This window comes from Orcinus orca, chromosome 13 (assembly GCF_937001465.1).
Source record: "Orcinus orca chromosome 13, mOrcOrc1.1, whole genome shotgun sequence".
Taxonomy (NCBI): domain Eukaryota; kingdom Metazoa; phylum Chordata; class Mammalia; order Artiodactyla; family Delphinidae; genus Orcinus; species Orcinus orca.
In genome coordinates this window covers 45,553,803-45,572,113 of record NC_064571.1, presented here as the reverse complement: position 1 = coordinate 45,572,113, position 18,311 = coordinate 45,553,803, and the positions used below count along the sequence as shown (strand labels likewise).

General features: G+C 40.1%; 2 protein-coding genes across 4 annotated transcripts in view; one reads left to right on the top strand and one right to left on the bottom strand.

The window, feature by feature from the left end:
* The window catches only part of MTIF2 (mitochondrial translational initiation factor 2), a 42,392-nt gene extending 26,693 nt beyond the window's left edge, over positions 1-15,699 (bottom strand). The window contains exons 1-3 of one of the 3 annotated variants that reach the window (XM_049695958.1): positions 15,357-15,699; positions 10,333-10,392; positions 2,009-2,065 (exon numbers count right to left, since the gene is read on the bottom strand). In XM_049695958.1, the coding sequence (XP_049551915.1) occupies positions 2,009-2,058 (50 nt within the window). In that variant the 5' untranslated portion in view covers positions 2,059-2,065; positions 10,333-10,392; positions 15,357-15,699. Of the gene's footprint in view, positions 1-2,008; positions 2,066-10,332; positions 10,393-15,356 lie in introns of those variants that run through there. The other 2 variants (XM_012538470.3, XM_049695960.1) reach the window with 2 other exon arrangements.
* Positions 15,700-15,840: 141 nt separating this feature from the next.
* LOC101273342 (prolyl-tRNA synthetase associated domain-containing protein 1) lies at positions 15,841-17,709 on the top strand. The gene is made up of 2 exons (XM_004284378.4): positions 15,841-16,000; positions 17,265-17,709. The coding sequence occupies exons 1-2, from the start codon at positions 15,917-15,919 to the stop codon at positions 17,694-17,696; spliced, it is 516 nt and encodes a 171-aa protein (XP_004284426.1). The 5' UTR covers positions 15,841-15,916; the 3' UTR covers positions 17,697-17,709.
* Positions 17,710-18,311: the final 602 nt, after the last annotated feature.

The window sequence follows — 18,311 nt, the reverse complement described above, 5'->3', positions numbered from 1 at the left end:
TTAAAGTGAAAATAACCAATATGTTTCTAATCATGAAGAAAATACATACTAATGTGGAAAATTAAAGCAATACACTAAAATATAGAAAGTGGAGGGAGGGAGGGAGAGCCAAAGCTGGAAACATTTGAGCAACAAAATAACACAGTATTAGATTATAACAAATAAATGGGGGAGAAGGGACACATCCTCCTTACAGAAAAATTCCACATAATATATGTGTATAACTTCTACTAGGAGGTAAAGCTTCACCACCACCACCACCCCACCCGCCTTGAGTGTGGACTGGACTTAGTGACTTGCTTCCAAAGAATAGAATATGCAAAGGGAAAAATAGTACCTTCATAATGGAGAAAATTGGCAGACACCGCCTTAACCAACTGATCACGGTAAACATCACCAGCAATGTCATGTTGATATAATGTACCCCGAGAAATGTGATGAGGACATTTCATCTCTAATATTTGTCCCCAAAACCCACAACCCTACTCTAATCATGGGGAAAACATCAGACAAACCCAAATTAAAGAGCATTCTACAAAATATCTGAGCAGAACTCTTCAAAGCTGTCAAGGTCATGTAAAGCAAGAAAAGACCTGGGTGAAAACACAGTACCAAGCGTTACTCATACATTTAAAATGATGCTCCATGTAAGTGACCTTAAAATGCCCCACATGTCTTCATTTAACAGACATCTATTCACTCTTCCACGTCCTTTGACCACATGCTGCCAATATATGGGGTTCCTTTCCTAAATGGTTTCCACTCATCCAGATCACTAGCAACTTGCCGTGCAATGAAACCATACAATGTTTGCTTTCAAAAATTCTTTTCTCTCCCCACCTCCCTCACATACACACACACACACACATAGGGGTAACTATTTTCCTAGACTAAGTTGTTTATTCACCTCCTTTCTGTCCCTTTTTGCTTCTCCCCTTCCACCCTGATATACCATCATAAAAAAAGACAAGAAACAAGAAGCTATCACAGATCAGACAGAAAGAAATGTGATGACTGAATGCAGTGTGGGATCCTGTATAGAATCCGGGAACAGAAAAGCACACTAGTGGAAAAACTGGTGAAATCTGAATAAAATCTGTAGTTTAGTTACTTGTAATACCCCAGTGTTAATTTTTTAATTTTCAAAAACATATCATAGTTAACATAACATGTTAACATTAGAGGAAATTGAGTGAAGGACATTCAGGAACTCTCCACTACCTTTGCAAATTAAAATTTATTTTTTTACTAAAGAAAGTGAGTCAAATCCTATATCCCACCTCTCTGGAAGTAACCACTTTGTGCGTTTGTGTGTGTACACATCATTCCACTTATCTCTGTATAAATACATGTATACATACACTTTTATGTAAATGAGATTCATGTTATAAATGCTGCTTCTTATCTCTGCAACAATATATACCAGAAATCTTCCACACTGATGAACATATATCCATATCATTCTTTTAAATGATTTTGAAAGATTCCATTGTTTATAAGTGCCATACCCACATAGATGGACATATATGTTGTGTCCAGTAACTAACATAATATTGCAGTGAATATTCTTGGGCATACACTTTTGCATGCCAGTCCAGTTCTTTCTCTAGAATAAATTTCTAAAAATGGAAGCCCTATTTCCTTTCAGTGAAGAATGGTATTTATAATCTAGGCTCAGGGTGTCAGGTATGTTCATTGTTACTGGGGTTTTGATGGTCTCAAGCCCTCCCATTGGTCAAAGCTGGGGAATATTATACACATGTGTGCACACATTTCCATCTACATACATTGAAAACCATGCGTTCCTACTGATATTGTGAAGTCCAATCTAACACCATAGGGTTCAAACTAGGCTTTTCCCTTTATATGTATGTAACTTCCTTTTCTGGCCGTGGGAAACCTGACTGGCATCAGCCTTAATATATTTACTTATTTAAGCAATTCCCCTGTGTGAAACCAATCTCCAATCTGGCCACCACCCCATCTCCTGCACTCATGCCCTCCTTACCTCTCTCCAGCTTGGACTCCCAAGGCCAGTTCACACCTTGAAGTGGACATCTTCACCCTGATTGGATGTAAAATGTTAACATTTGGGGAACCTGGGTAAAGGGCATTTGGGAACTTTCTCCAGTATCTTTGCAACTATTCTGTAATCTAAATTTACAGCAATACAGGGCCACTGGAGCCCCCCACTCCTGCCCTACATCTGTGGAAGGCCTGCCTTGCCCTTGCCCCTGATGGCTTTAGGACTGAAAACTTGCGGAAGGGGAGGGATGAAGAAGGGCTCCTATTCCCACTTCACCTTATGTCCTTTGTTGGTCTTCTAATCTGATCATATTAATTATGGAACATAATAAGTTCAGAGACAGGTAGAGCCAACTTGACCACAAATAATGTTTCATATTGCCATCTGCTTGGTAAGAGCTATGTCTCAGAAGTATTAAATGATAGGTCTAAAACACAAACTCAATGAGAAAACTTGAAACCAAAGAACAGTGGGAAAAAAAGGAAGGGAAGAAAGAAAGAAAAGAAAAGAAAGAAAGAAAGAAGGGAGGGAGGGAGGGAAGGAGGGAAGGAAGGAAGAGAAAAAGGAGCTGTATTGTGGCTATCCCTTTCCTATCTAGAAAATGGTTTGAACTCTTGTTAGTTCTGACTTTCAACTTGTTCCCTCTCCCAACCTTTTTTTTTGCCTTTCAAGATCTTGGCAGAAAGCTCCTTTTTAAGGGGCTAGGTCACTTCAATATCCAGACTAATTATAGTTCTTGGTGATAATTAGGGGTAAACTGCCTTCTTGCAAGAGGGATAGGGTATGAGTTGCAGCCCAGCACACACTGGCCTGACAGTACTAGAAGGAACTACAGTCATGTCTCTGGGCTTATTCTAGGAGGAGGAAATCACAAGGAACAACACAAGAATTAGGTATCTTCCAAAGAGAAGCTGATCAGGGCTGCAGTAAAGCAGAACAAAATTACAAGGTTTAAATCTGTTTTGTTTTCTGTCTCAACTGTCATTTGTTGGCTTCACAAAATAAAGCAAAACACCCTGCAATATAATTGCTAGAGGAATGGTACCAGGAATTTTAAAACTAGAAGAGACTTGAGAACCTGAATCATGGCAATCTAAAATTATTGGTAATAGTTACGATCATAACTATTATTTTCACTGCCATTTATGTACCAGTCACATAAATATTTTGTTATACTTAATATGTTATACAGCAGTTCTTGGCACATTAACAGGTCTGAGGCCAATTGACAATTCAGTTTTCCTTGCTTCTGATTTGACAACTTCCCCTAGTGAAAAACTGGTAATCTAGCAGTCAAATTTTAGTAAGGTCAATTTATTTTAAATGTGTGGCTTCGTGGAAGATCACTATACCTTAATAATAGTAATAATAATAGCTATCATTCATTTGACATACTCAGGATGAAGCACTGTTCTTAATGCTTTATCATTATCATCTGATTCAAGCCCGCAAGATTCAATGTCTTACTTTTGAACATCAATTTTAACAAACCAGAGGGATTGTACTATCACTGGAGAAGTTAAGTAACTTGTCCCGGTCACACCCTTAGTGATCGGTGAGATGGACCTAAATTCAAGTCTGTTTGATTCCAAGACTGTTTCTCAACTGCTGCCATAACTGAAGAAGTTGAATTAAAGATCTTCAGAGAAAAAAAAAAAAAGGTCTTTAGGGTCCCATCCATCTTTGAGATTTTACCTTTTGAACATATGAAAATAAGCATTTTTAAACTTAAATTTGATATCAATCTTTACTACATGATATATGGTAAATATTTGTGTTTCTATTAGTATTGAAGCTTCTATTAAAGCAACAATTTTCTTTATGGAAAACAATAAGAGTAACAATTCTGTATATTTCTAGTGGAAAACATGGCATTCATCTCCGGTAACCTCTATATCAGTACTGATTAAAGATCTGTGCATTGGATTTTCATCAGCAATGAGATAGTTATCTCTTTACCACTGGCATTCAAATTATACAAAGCATTTCTTGGGTTTCCTCTTGAGTCTCATCAAATTATGCTTCACTGATTTCTTCATACATGATTACATCTCTTACAAAAATTTTTTTACTATAAAGTCTTTTGTTTCAGTTTTTCCCAGCTTTATTGAGGTATAATTGACAAAATCATAAGATATTTAAAAGTGTACAATGTGAAACAGTGTACAATTTGATATATAAACACATTGTGAAACAACTTCCCCCTGAGTTAATTAACCCATCCATCACCTCACATATTTACCTTTTTGTTGTTGTCATGGTTGAAAATGTTATGTTCTATTCTCTCAGCAAATTTCAATCATACAATATAGCATTATCATCTGTAGTCACCATGTTATACTTTATATCCTCGGACCTTATTCATCTTATAACTGAAAGTTTGTACCCTTTTACTAACCTGTGTTCCTTATTTCTACATTCTTGTCCCATCTCTTCCACTAACTAGTATTACAACTTTGAATAAGACAGCAACCTTTCTGGTGTTCAATATCTTCATCACAAAATTAAAAAGGTTACATTCTTGCAGTATTATTTCTGGAAAGTTTAAAAATATAACTTTTAAATAAATATAAAATGCGTATGTGTCTAAAGATGTATTTAACTCATTAATGGGGGATCCAGAAAAATGGTAAGCCTTGGTCAAAGAGAACTGGGGAGTGCCACATATTTACAGCTGCTGAAAGAATGAATACTTGAATAAGACTGCTAATATAGGTACAAAAGCGGTTAATATCCTGCAGCACAATAAACGGTTACCTGTTCTATGGGACAAAAATCATCTGCACCTCTACTGGACAAAATTCAATTATATTACTATCAGTTTTCTACATGTTAAGATTTACCCTTACAGAGTTGTACAGTCCTCTGTACTAAAAAATGATAAATATCAAGTCAAACAAAAGCGCACATTCCTGGAGAATCAGACAATCTCAGGAGTGCCTGCTAGACAAAACGCAGCAGGACACTGAAAGAACAAATAGTCATCCCTTCACCTATTTCCAAGTTTCAGATCATTTTTCTTAATAGAATTAAGAATCCTCTGAGTTTTAAAATTCTCTCTTAGGAACCAGCGCCAAAAATGTAACATCACTAAGAATTACAACACTAGCACACCCCAGTAAGCACACACTGATTACATTTATTCTACTTAGGACTGTCATTTGCCATTTTAAACCACCAGCCTAACTGAAAGGCTGACTGTAATTTGCTGATATTTATGGCTTCCAGGAAAGCTTTACAAACGATGTGTCTCATCTTATGCTGAAATTAAGTAGTTTGTTCAATAATTAATAAATATATATTAAGAATGCATCATGTACCAATCACAGGTTTAGGATAAAACAGAGAAATAAAATAGATGAAGACTCCTGTCTTCAAGAAGATTATATTCTTGTAGTGAGAAATTCCATATGAATTAAACATTTAAAGGTTGAGTAAAAATTAGGAGACAACATAAATGATATCATTTATAAACCTGTGTGGGAAAGACCTTTCCAGTCAAAATTCTAAAATCAGAAACTAGGGAATTCCCTGGTGGTCCAGTGGTTGGGACTCTGCTCTTCCATTGCAGGGGGCCCCTGGTCTGGGAACTAAGATCCCACAAGCTAGGCAGCAGCGCGTCCCCACCCCCCAAAATTCAGAAACTATAGGGGAAAGAACCATTAGTTACACGAGTGATTCCCAAACTTGAGCAGGTATCAAGTCACCCGGAGGGCTGAATAAAGCACAGATTGCTGGCCCACCCTCCCAGAGTATCTGATTCTGTAAGCGCAAGGTGGACTAGGAGAATTTATTTCTAACAAATTCTCAGGTGATGACAGTAACGCTGGTCTGAAGACTACATTTTGAGAACCTGGATTAGAATACATAAATATTTTAAATGTTTGTACTGTCAAAACATTATAAATAAATAAATAAATAGCTATAACTGGGAAAACTAGCAATCAATGATCAATTAATGGTGTAAATTGGGAGCATTTCTTCTCTATTCTTGAAGTTCTACTCTTCTCTACTCTTGAACTCTTGAAGTTCTTTTCTGTGAAAGGAGCTCATTTCATGCGATTCTGGGCCTTTTTCTGCCTCTTTACTCATTCTGATTTCGAGGATATGGGTCCAATTTACTAAATTTGAGACTAATTGAGCATACATTCAACTCAACTTCCTTTCCCTCGGGGGAACCAGTCTGCCACTGGCAAAGACAGCAGACAAAAATCACTGTGCTCTCCAGCAATTCTCCTTACATTCTAGTGGAGAAGTTTATATTTTATCTTTATGGTACTAAGTTGATATTTAACAAGTACAGACATACCATCCTACATCAGTAAACATAAAAGTGATATTGATATTTTTCCTAAATCTTAAAAACACAGTGCAAATGTGTGTTTGCTTATTTAATAATTTTGACTCTGGTAATCAAATAATTGCTAATAAAGATGTGGAGAATGGAATGTTCTTGTACTGCAAATTTATAAAACCATTCTGGAAGGCAATCAACAATATTTATCAATTTAAATGTATAAACTGTAACTTTGCAGATTCTAAGATTTATTCTAAGGGATAAATGAAATAATTATGCAAAGATATATAGATATAGAACTATAGATACTTACCGTAGCCTTCTTTATAATACTATGAATAATTTGGAAATTATTAACATATAAGTCATTGGACATTGGACATTCCCAAATTTGGAGCTGGGTGAATAAATGAAATACTATACAGCCATTACAAGTGATAATGTAGTTCTCTGTTGACATGGAAAGATGCCTACTGGATGAAAAAAGGAAAGATCATAAAATATCATACGTTATATAATCAGATAAAACTAGAAATAAACAGCATATATAGAGTATACGTACACATCATACATGTGGTGTGCATATATATGTATATATACCTGTGACATAAATGCTTGTGCATCTTGTTGTGTGGTCTGATTTTTTTTCAATAAACATGTATCTTTTTATCTTCTGTGTTTCTTTTTAAAGTATGATTTTAAAACATTTATTTAAAGAAATAAACATACAACTTGTTAAAAAAACATTGAACAGTATTTTTACACTCAGAAAAAGAAAGCTACTTTATGTTTTGGAGGAATGCTGAATATGAGTTTGTTTCTGATTGACCTGGCTCTTTTTGTTCTTACATTATACCCCATACTTTTCAAAAATATATTTATTAATATTTACTGAAATCAGCACTTATCATAAATAGGTAAATCAAATCAGCAAGGGTAGAGGAATAATATGTGATTAGGAGTAATCTGGTCTCAAACTTATATTTTATTAAAATTTATGCAAATATATTCAATTTACAAGTTAATTTAATGCATTAAAATCACAGGAAATTTCTCTTTTTAGCCAGTAAGACTAGGACAGAAATTCCAAAGTAGTTCCCATAAACCTAATCCAATCAAACTAATTATTCTGAAATGCTAGATCTAAAGAAAATATTCCCCAGTCCACATGCAAAGTAAGAAAAAATAATCTACCCCATAGTAGTTTTGTATAGAAGTCAGTTTTCTTGGGTTGCTGTGAGAACCACCTACAGACCATGTAATAACAAGGAGTATAAGTCTCCATTCATTCATTTAGTGGTTCACTAGGTCCAGAAAGGTAAGACTGTTTTGAAGAGCAGCTCAGAGCATGTCTTGCTGGCCTGGCCTCCTTCTGCAGGGGTTCCTGAATCACAGCAATTGCTGTTCCACCTGGTTCAGGGTTAGGAGGTCGGAGCTACTCACCAGGTATTTACAGTACAACCTGGGGCTCACAGCAGTGTCTGGAAATACTTTCTTGTCCAAAGTAAAGCTTCCTTATGACTATTTAATTTTAAATGAGTGTTTAAAGTGAACAAAAGAAAGAAACCTGCTACTTCTCTGCTTACTGCATGTGCTTTTTTCATTTTGTATGAAACCAGTATTTTCCCAGACAAGAAAACTGAACATCTTTACCCGTTTCATATTTTAATTTGGAGGTAATTAAATTACATCTGCCCACTTATTAAATTTTTTATACCTTAACTTTCTTCTCTTTTGAAGTCGTTTGAAAATACCCTCACGTGATCTTAATTGTGGAGACAGTTTACATTTCCCTTTGTTTGTTTAATAACATTTTTTGATCTTTTTCAGATTTGGTTTACATTTCTTTATTTTTAACTTATTGATTCCCCCCTCCCTGTTATTAGCCGGTGATAACCGCCTCAAGAAGTGTATTTTTAGCAGGTAAGCATTTTAGTTCTGATGAAACAAAAATTCACATTTTAAGGCAAGACAAAAAAAATTTAAACATAAAACTTTTAATCTACTCTCTGGCCTCCTACCTTCCTTCTAGTGTGCATTGTGCATCTGCATTATGTGTTAACCAGAACTCCCCAGTGGCAGAAATACCTGCTCAACCATGAAGATCAATTTTCCTTATTTTGGGGCCAGCCATGTAACTCCTCAGAAGATAATATTCCTTCCTCAATCCTGTAAGGGGTCACAATGAGCCACCACTCACCTGGTATGTGCAGACATCTTTGGTGAACAATGCCAATATACTATTTCCCTTAAAGATAGTGATTGGTGCAGAAGAGACACTTAAAGGACGTTCTTAGCTTGAATACTTACTTGTGACCTTATTAATGTAACTAGCTATATTACTTGTATTCTGCCTATTTAACAAGATCATTGTTTCTTGCATTACCAAATGTGTGACGAGCCTCAGATAAAACTAATGATGATTAGGCTAACTGAAATGATTGCTCAAACATAGTTCCACAAGATCAGTGATTGTAATAGTGTAATTCTAGATGTGAGAAGAAGCAACAAGAGGGAACCACTTCCTGGACCATAACAGACCAGTAAGACAGGCAGTCCAGAGGCTTTTGGTCACGGTTAACAGGGTGTAGTCCAATTACAGTAGCACGTTGAGTGGCCTATCAATGAAATCCTCACCGGGCCTGGGAATCGCCATTAGGCAAACTGGTCATGAAATGCCTTCCAAACATTGTCAAAATTAAGACCAAAAGGGAGGGGACTGTCAAAAAAGAGTATTGCCAACCGTCCAGTTCTACAAGAATCAAGTCATTAGCTACTGCAGTCGCTGACCTACAGTACATCCTGAAAGGAATTCAGGGTGGAAATCAGGATGAGACACTTTGTATACTGGAAAACTGACAGAACTGGCCCTCAGATAGATCTTTTCAGGAGAAAATTTTATGAACCTAGTTTCCTGCATCTTCCCATACTTAGAAAAGCACTAAAACCATTAACTAAGATATCTCTTCCTCTCGAATAGCAGTAACCTTCTACTAAGATGAGTGCTTGATGGCATGTACCACTTTGCCAAAATCATACATACTGGCCTCACCCTTTACCTCTTTGGAACAGTCCCCAGAGCTTTCTGAAAGACTGCCTCCCAGGTTATAATCCTCAGGTTGGCTCGAATAAAAGTTTCCATGTCTGTCTTAGACTGACTAGTGATTAATTTTTTCATTGACAGTTCCCAGCTTCAGTGTGTAGGAAATGAACAATGTCCCCAGTCCCCGTGCTCTTTGCATGCCAACCACACTGACCTCTTTCAGTACCTCTGCCTTGGTTTGCTTCCTCCCACCCTTGCACAAGGTGTCATGCTGTTTCCTTTGCCTGGGACACTCTTCTCTCCTTGCTTTGCCCTCTTAATTCCTACTTATCTTTCAGATCTTAAATTTCACTTCCTTGACCACTCTGCCCTCCCCTAAACTAGATGCGATTCCCCTATTATATCCTTCTTAGCACTTGTCACCCAGGCAACCTAGCATTTGTTTCTGTATTTGACTAAAGCTGTACCCTCCGAGAGACTGTTTGCTTTACAAGGTCAGTGTCTCTGTCTGGTTTTGCTCACCACTGTACCTTGAGCACTTAGCTGATCTTCAATCATATTTTACTGAATTTAATTAAATCTGGCCCAACTCCCACATGATGGAGCTGGAAGGAAAGTTAACCTGAGGCTATTACTGAGATTTTCTCCCTTCTCCATGGTATCATGCAGGAACCTAGGAGAAGCCAGGGAACTGGACTGTGGGATTATTGTCCTCTTCTTCACGGCTCCTCATTGAGCAGTGGTGCTCAGAGGGTGCTTTGGAAGGGCTGCCCCAGGTGGACTGCCTTCCACTGACAGCAAGTTCCCAACTTGCCACCCACTGGAGGGACAAAGTGCCAAAAAAGGAACTGTCCTCCACCATCCCATCTTCCCCACCCCAGTCCTCACTCTCTCTTCTGACTCTTAGGAAACCTAAATTTCCTCTTGGATGCAGATGCTTTCCCCTCCGTTGCTCTAGGAACTAACCTCCATCGTCTCCTGTCCTGGGATGAATACTCCTCCACGGGCCTTTAGAAACCAGTTTTCCTGGAATGGGTTAGAGAAAGAGGATGCTAATAACAGATTTTTTGGTTTGTTTTCATTTTTTTTTAAGTTACTCTCCTCTACAGGTATGTGTATTTTGAAGCAAAATTGGGGGCATATTGTCTATACCCTTCTATAACTCATTTTCCCCATTTACCAAACTGTACTTCCCTATAGCCTTAAATATTGAGAGCATGATTGAGAATATAGAATTCCCTAGGAAGAAGTCACCTCATTTATTTAACATGCCCCTTTATGGTGGGATACTCCTGGTTCCGTAGCCTGACAGTTAGGATCATTTGTGCCTAGTTCTAGCCTCGTCTCCTGCTGGCAGGCCTCTCATTCTGCTCTATTGTCACACCAAATCATAACGCCCCAGGACACGTCATGCTTCTTCTCCATTCTTCCAGAGTTTCTTCAGCTGGATCCCTTTTTTTCTGATCAGCTCTTACTTATCCCTTCAAATTGGTGTCATCTCCTACTGCTTTCCCTGACATACCACCCCTGTCTTCTTAGTGCCCTTCTGGGCTCCCAAAGCATCCTCATTATGCCACTCTCATTGCTCTGGGCATATTTTCTTGGATTTATCCTCTGTGAATGTTTCAGTCCTCTTCACTAGACTTTAAGGTCTCTGAGGGCAGAAAGCATGGCACATATAGATGTGTTATAGTGTACCTGGCACATAGAGTTGTTCCAAAAGATTTGTTGAAGAGACACAGATTGCAAGAAGCATTTTGCTTTTTAATTGCCTCGCTTTCTTTTTGGGTATGCACAGCTTCTTACGATGGCTTTGAACTTACCTGTCCTGGAATTGCCCTTTGTTTTATGCAATTATGGGGGTTTCTAACATTCTTCACCTAATAAACGCAGTGATGCCCAGTCCCCTTGGTGTTGATAAATATTTTCAATTTTGGCCTTTTTATTTCCTTTGCCAGGTAGGCTACAATTGTAGCTGTTCCTTTACTTTGAGCAGACGTAAGATGAGGTTCCCTTGTTTCATGGACCCTGGCACAACTCCATCTTCCAGATCTCCTTTTCAGATTCGTTCCTTGTCTGTCAATTATCCACACTCTTCCTAAGGATAATAAGAGTCTTTCCCTCAGTGTGTTCTTGGAGAAATGCCAGAATACTTCTTTTTGTTTGTTTGTTTTGGCTGTGCCATGCAGATCATGGGATCTTAGTTCCCGGTCCAGGGATCGAACGTGGGCCCTCAGCAGTGAAAGCCCGGAATCCTACCCACTGGACCGCCAGGGAATTCCCCCAGAAGACTTTTTAGTAAGTTTTCCCCTGTTTGTAAAATAATTTGGTAACCCCCATTTATCAGCTACTACCCCTTCTCCTAGAATCATGAGATTTCATATTCAAGTTCTGTGACTAGATGTCTAGTTTCTCAAGTTCATGCTGATAATTTTGAATTTAATGTTTCATGTTGTTTTTTCCAATGTAAATTTGAGATTGTATTTGAGGACAAGGGACTATGCAAAAGATAGCATTTCTTTTGTATTTAATACAATGTTGACACGTATGTTTGATAAATAAATATAAATATGCATTAAACTTGGGTTAGGATAGTTTCTAAACAGTGATATAAGGTTCTTTTACCATAGACAGATTTAGCTTCATTTTATAATAAAAATCTTTGGTGGTAAGACTCATTGGGAGCAGGGTACTTGGTCATTCAACCACAGGTAGACTAAAATTAAGAGAACATTAGTGTAGACCAGGGGGAGATGATAGTCATTTGGGCTAGAGTGATGGAGGTGGTTAGAAGAAGAAGGATTTAAGAAACTGAACTGTGATGGATTAACTATGGGTCGGGGGAGGGATTCACACATTGCATACCTGATGGATGGCAGTTCATCCAAAGAGATTTCCAGATCAGAACACCCTATTTGCCTAGACAATGTGCTGGATGCCACGGTCAATTTTTCCCCTCTGTGTTCCTCCTTCGTAGCTGTCATGTAGACCTTATTCTGGGTTAACTGTTTCCCTAGTTTTGGACATGATTCACATTTCTTAGTCACAATCAGATTCCAATTTTTTCCCGTTTATGCTCAGGTCAATGTGGTTGAATCTGGGTATTCTTGAAAGTCTTCAAATATTTTAAGGACAGTCATTTGCAATATGTCATATCTTCATATAGGTGGTCTTTGGTATTCTAATGCTTTCATTCTTAGACAGAAACCTAGTGAAAAAAATGAGCCTCACCACATCTTATACGCCAAAGTAAAATTTAAATGAATTAATGAATTGAGTATTAAGAAAATAAAAAAGAAAATAGATCGAATAGTCTATTGCTGGAGGTTAGCTTTCTATACTTAGATCAAAATAACTTAAAAAGAATGACATTTGGTTACACAAAAATAAGTAACTTCTGTAGATAAAACCAAACTTTAAAAAAAAATCCCTTCTTGGGGGCTTCCCTGGTGGCGCAGTGGTTGAGAGTCCGCCTGCCGATGCAGGGGATGCGGGTTCGTGCCCCGGTCCGGGAGGATCCCACATGCTGCGGAGCGGCTGGGCCCGTGAGCCATGGCTGCTAAGCCTGCACGTCCGGAGCCTGTGCTCCACAACGGGAGAGGCCACAACAGTAAGAGGGCCGCGTACCGCAAAAAAAAAAAAAAAAAAAAAAAAAAAATCCCTTCTTGGGAATTCCCTGGCGGTCCAGTGGTTAGGATCCTGGGCTTTCACTGCCAGGGCCCATGGTTCGATCCCTGGCTGGGGAACTAGGATCCTGCAAGCTGCGCGGTGCAGGGGAAAAAAAAAAATCTCTTCTTAAATGGGAAAAATGAAAACCATTTGGAGGATATATGACAAATAAAAGGCACATAACTTGATTATTTAAACAGCTCATGTAAACCAGTGTGAAAGCCATTAACATTCACTCCATAGCTAAATGAGCCAAGACATAAACGAAGCTAATTCACAAACGGAGAAATAAAATAATAAACATGGAGAAAATGTTCTGAGTGATCCGTTCCCCCTTATCTAAGTTTTCTAAATACTCTGTAATGTGGTACATTGCTTTTGCTGTTGACCTGAATTTAGGTGGCCACGGGCAGAGGCCTGTTGTTGGTTCTATAATCAAGGATCAAACAACTGGATGGACTGTTTGAAGGAAAACATGGCTTAATAGTTTTAAGAGGTGGGTTAAGCTTAGAACTTTTAAAATTGTATTATCCAAGGCCAATTCTGGGTGAAATCGTGAAGTTGGCTCTGATTTCCTCGTTCACAGCTTCCTCCAAGGTTGTCATGTGGGTGAGGACTCAGATATTACCCTCCCTCAGTATCCAAGGGGGATTAGTTCCAGGGACCCCCCCAACAGATATGAAAATTTGTGGACACTCAAGTTCCTTACATTAAATGGCATAGCGTTTGCAAATGACCTATGCACATCCTCCTGTATATTTTATTATTTTTTAAAAATAAATTTACTTATTTATTTTTGGCTGCGTTGGGTCTTCGTTTCTGCGTGCGGGCTTCCTCTAGTTGCGGTGAGCGGGGGCTAGTCTTCACTGCGGTGCCCACGCTTCTCATTGTGGTGGCTTCTCTTGTTGCGGAGCACAGGCTCTAGGCGTGCAGGCTTCAGTAGTCGTGGCATGCGGGCTCAGTAGTTGTGGCTCGCGGGCTCTACAGCGCAGGCTCAGTAGTTGTGGTGCACATGCACAGGCTTAGTTGCTCTGCAACCTGTGGGATCTTCCCAGACCAGGGCTCAAACCCGTGTCCCCTGCACTGGCCGGCGGATTCTTAACCACTGTGCTACCAGGGAAGTCCCTGCAGTGTCTTCTTAAGAGACTTCCTCACCAGGCCTTCAATTTGCACCCCAGAAATGACCTAAATATTATATATTCCTACTAGAATTAAACGTCCCTAGGAATATCTACGTTTTATCTGGGATTCTATTCCTGAATTGGTTGATTTGGCCTGCCCTGGGGTCCTAGCCCAAACTGAGACCCCTTGTCTCAGTCAGGGAGGTTCTTTTTCCGATCGGATTCACACAGCCAATTACAAAACCTATGCTGAGACTGGAACAGCACGAGCTTTATTTAATGGCTAAAGAATGGAGAAGCGGAAACCTCGTTTGCAAATCAACTTCTCTACCCAATTCCAGGGGAGACACTATGTTTATAAGAGGGTCGAGGTAGAAGGGAGGGAATTGGAAAGAGTGGGAGGAATATTCATGACTTATCCGAGAACGGGGGTGTGGTTTGGACCTGGAACTGATGCAACTCTCCTTTTCGGTCCTTGTATGGGCTTTTCCAGTTGTTGTCATGGCAACTGTCAGCTGTCATTGCACCGGTCGGTGTGTCATTTAGCATGCTTAGGTATTACAATGAATGTATCATGAGGCTCTAGGTCTACTGGAAGTTAAATCTTCAGCCATCTAGTGCCTAATTGGTTCTAACCAGTTCTTGTGTTTTTCTTTGCAGCTTCCTCCCAAAACTTAGGTTAAGAGCAACTGGTTTCCATTCAAGCCCGGGACAAGAGTATGATTCTGGGGCAACAGCTTTGGTAACAAGTTGAGGCTTAACCTAAACTCATAAGTGAAACTCTAGTGGAATTTCAGGCCTCGTTCAAGGTGGGGAGTGAGGGTTTTTGCAGGATAGTGGAAAACACCTCACAAAGAGGTAGGAAAAATGCCTCTGAAAAAGGTAGAGTTGTGGTTGCCACAGCTGATTATTTAAAAGGAGAGGGATTTTGGCTCCTTCTCTCCCTGTTGGTTCACGACCTCAGGTAATTCCCCAGGTGAAACCTCCGCCCCCACACCAACACACACACACACACACACACACACACACACACCCTAGGAGGTAACAGAATGACTGAAGAGGCAGGACATTCCATATTGATAGGTGGCAGTTTTAGTAAGCAAGGGAACTTACATAGGTGGTTTGTCTTGGATATCCACTCGCCAGAATCTCAACAGTTTATACAGCGGCCTTAAGTGGGGGAAGGGGGGTTGCACTTACCAAAAAAGTCCAGATGGTTTCAATGACACCTTACTCTCTCAAGGCTGCATCCTTCAAGTAGCACCTAGCTCAGGAACAGCGGGCAGAAAGTACATTCCAAGGACAGAACGGGTAAGGAGCCTCTGACTGCCTCAGTCCACCTCCTGAGTCAAGCCGAGCCCACGTCCAGTTGATTACTCCCCCAACACTCCCTAAGCTGAGTTGCTGTGTGGCTCTGATTCTGTTTAAATGGAAGATATGCTGTATTTAGGAAACCTGAAGCGAGGCTAGAGAGGGCTGTGAGAAGGCAGGCGCCTTCCTCTCGCAGGACGCGGGGCAAGGAACTCTGCACGTCTGGTAAGTCTGTCTCTGCGGACGCAAATTTCAAGCACGCGGGGAGGTAACGAAGCGAACCCAGCGCAACTCCGCCTCCGGAAAGCGCCCACTCTTGGGCTTCCGGCACCGCTCCTGTCCCTCCAGGCACTTCCGTCTGGGCTGGCAGTTCGTGGACTGCGGGAAGCCACGCCCAGTTCTTCCGTTCGGTCTCTCGCCACCGCGTCCGTTAGCGCCACGAGGGTAGCATGGCAGGAGGCGAGTTGCGGGCAGCGCTGGAGCAGCGCCTCGAAGCCCTGGCTATCCGCACGGAGGTCGTGGAGCACCCGGAGGTGAGGCGCTCCCGCCGGGACCACCCCGGGAAGGGGTGGGCTCTGCTGCAGCTTCTATGGGGCGAAGGCGCTAAGCCTAGACGTCCCAGGGGTAATGTGCCGCAGAAACTTCCGTTCTAAGGCATTTGCCGGGATCCAGAGTACGAAAGGGACCTGAAAGTACCATCAAGGGCCTCTCCACTTCGGACGCTGATGTTATTGTGAAAAAACCTCATGTTTTCTTCTTGGAGTGATTTTTTTTTTTTTTTGGCCGCGCCACGTGGGGTGCGGAACCTTAGTTCTCCACCAGGGATCCAGCCCGTGACCCCTGAACTGGAAGCGCGGAGGCCTAACCACTGGACCGCCCGGGGATTCGGAGTGATTTTTTATGTTGAGAACTAGTACAACATATTGAGAACTTGCGCATCTCAAACTGGCTAGGGGTGTTTGGTCAGTGTGTTAACTTTATGCGTATGTAAGTTGCCAAGCAGTAAACCCGTTTTTGCAGTGGCTGCACGTGCATACAGGATGCCAAGGTTAGAGTTTGGTATTTTTTAACATCATTTATTGATGGGAAGATTTTTTTTTTGCACATATCTGACGGAGCCAGTACGTAACCTGAGTGGTGCAAGGGCAAAGTTTTTGCCCAACTTTTGAGTAACAGCTAATGACAATTAGCTAGATATGGTGATGATCTTCCAAGTTTAGAGAAATTCATCAAAAGTATATTCTTTGATCCTTTTGCCTCCCTTATAGTCCACATACTCTCCTTTTTACTGCGCGTATTGCCAGCTTTTCTGATTTTTTCTGTATATTAGTCCAGGGTCTCATTCCCTGCCCTCACTCCCTCTCTGCGGTTATCTTTTTATAGAGTGGAGATCGTCATATGGCCTGGATGTAATGGAATGCCAAGGAATAGGAGTCTGGGCTGCTATAAACTTTTTAAAATTAATTTTTATTGGAGTAGAGTTGATTTACAGTGTTGTCAGGGCTGCTATAAACTTTACCAAAAGTTTAATGGAAAAACAAAAACATTTTAGGAGTGTGAAGGCTTGGCCTGCACATTGGAATGGAGAACTGGTCTAAGAGAAACTATCAATACTTCCTGAGGCCCTGAGATGAGATATATTTGCTAATGGGCTGGGGATGGATCTCTACCAGTGAAATCCAGGTCATTGAGTACTCCCTAACCTTACACCCACCAGGCAATATACAGATAACTGTATGTGTGCAGTGTGTGTATACATGCATATTATTTTTAAACTTCTCATGTGATATTTCACAGGTGTTTACAGTTGAAGAAATGATGCCTCATATCCAACATTTGAAAGGAGCACATAGTAAGAACTTATTTCTTAAAGACAAAAAGAAAAAAGACTATTGGCTGGTGACAGTTCTTCATGATAGACAAATTAATTTAAATGATCTTGCCAAGCAGTTAGGTGTTGGAAGTGGAAATCTGCGGTTTGCTGATGAAACAGCCATGCTAGAAAAACTGAAAGTTGGCCAAGGCTGTGCCACACCGTTGGCACTCTTCTGTGATGATGGAGATGTGAAATTTGTTCTGGATTCTGCTTTTTTGGAAGGTGGACATGAAAAGGTGTACTTTCATCCAATGACGAATGCTGCAACCATGGGATTGAGCCCTGAAGACTTTCTCACATTTGTGAAGGAGACAGGACACGATCCCATAAGACTAAATTTTGATAAAAACTAATTGGGCTAATACATTTACTTCTGAAAGCTGTTTTTCTCACTTGTAATTATAAAAAGCATTAAAAGTGGTAAGATATATATAGCACCTTGGTTTGGTGACTACCTAAACTACTTAAGGAGCTATTTAACTATTTCATCTTAAAGGAGCTGTTTTTAAGAAGATATATTGAGGTAGTTTTAGTCAGCTGAGAGATTCCACCCTCCTCTTCCCCCATGACAATTACTTGTTACAGGAATGCCTTCAACAATTAAGGATGAATTAACACAGGGAGTTCCCTGGTGGCCTAGTGGTTGGGATTCCAGGCTTTCACTGCCTTGGCACGGGGGAGCAATCCCTGGTCAGGGGAACTGAGATCCTGTAAGCTGTGTAGCAGCCTATATTAATTAATTAACATCAAAACTAAGATTAGTTAACTATCTAAGATTAACTATATTACATCTTCTGTAAGGTGTTATACTTGAAAAAAGCAAACTGCAAAAACAGCATATATAAAATTATATAGATGACAGTGTACATACAGGGGAAAAAGAGGAATATGGGAATATATTCAACTGTTAATAGTGGTTATCTTTGAGGAATGAGGATTAAGGAATAAGAATTCCCCAGCAACATAAT

What these genes read in the sequence shown, in the direction of transcription:
- LOC101273342 (XM_004284378.4), top strand. Translation starts at nt 15,917, where the DNA reads ATGGCAGGAGGCGAGTTGCGGGCAGCGCTGGAGCAGCGCCTCGAAGCC. An exon ending in AGGTCGTGGAGCACCCGGAG is followed by an intron (nt 16,001 to 17,264) that starts GTGAGGCGCTCC and finishes GATATTTCACAG; the next exon opens with GTGTTTACAGTTGAAGAAAT.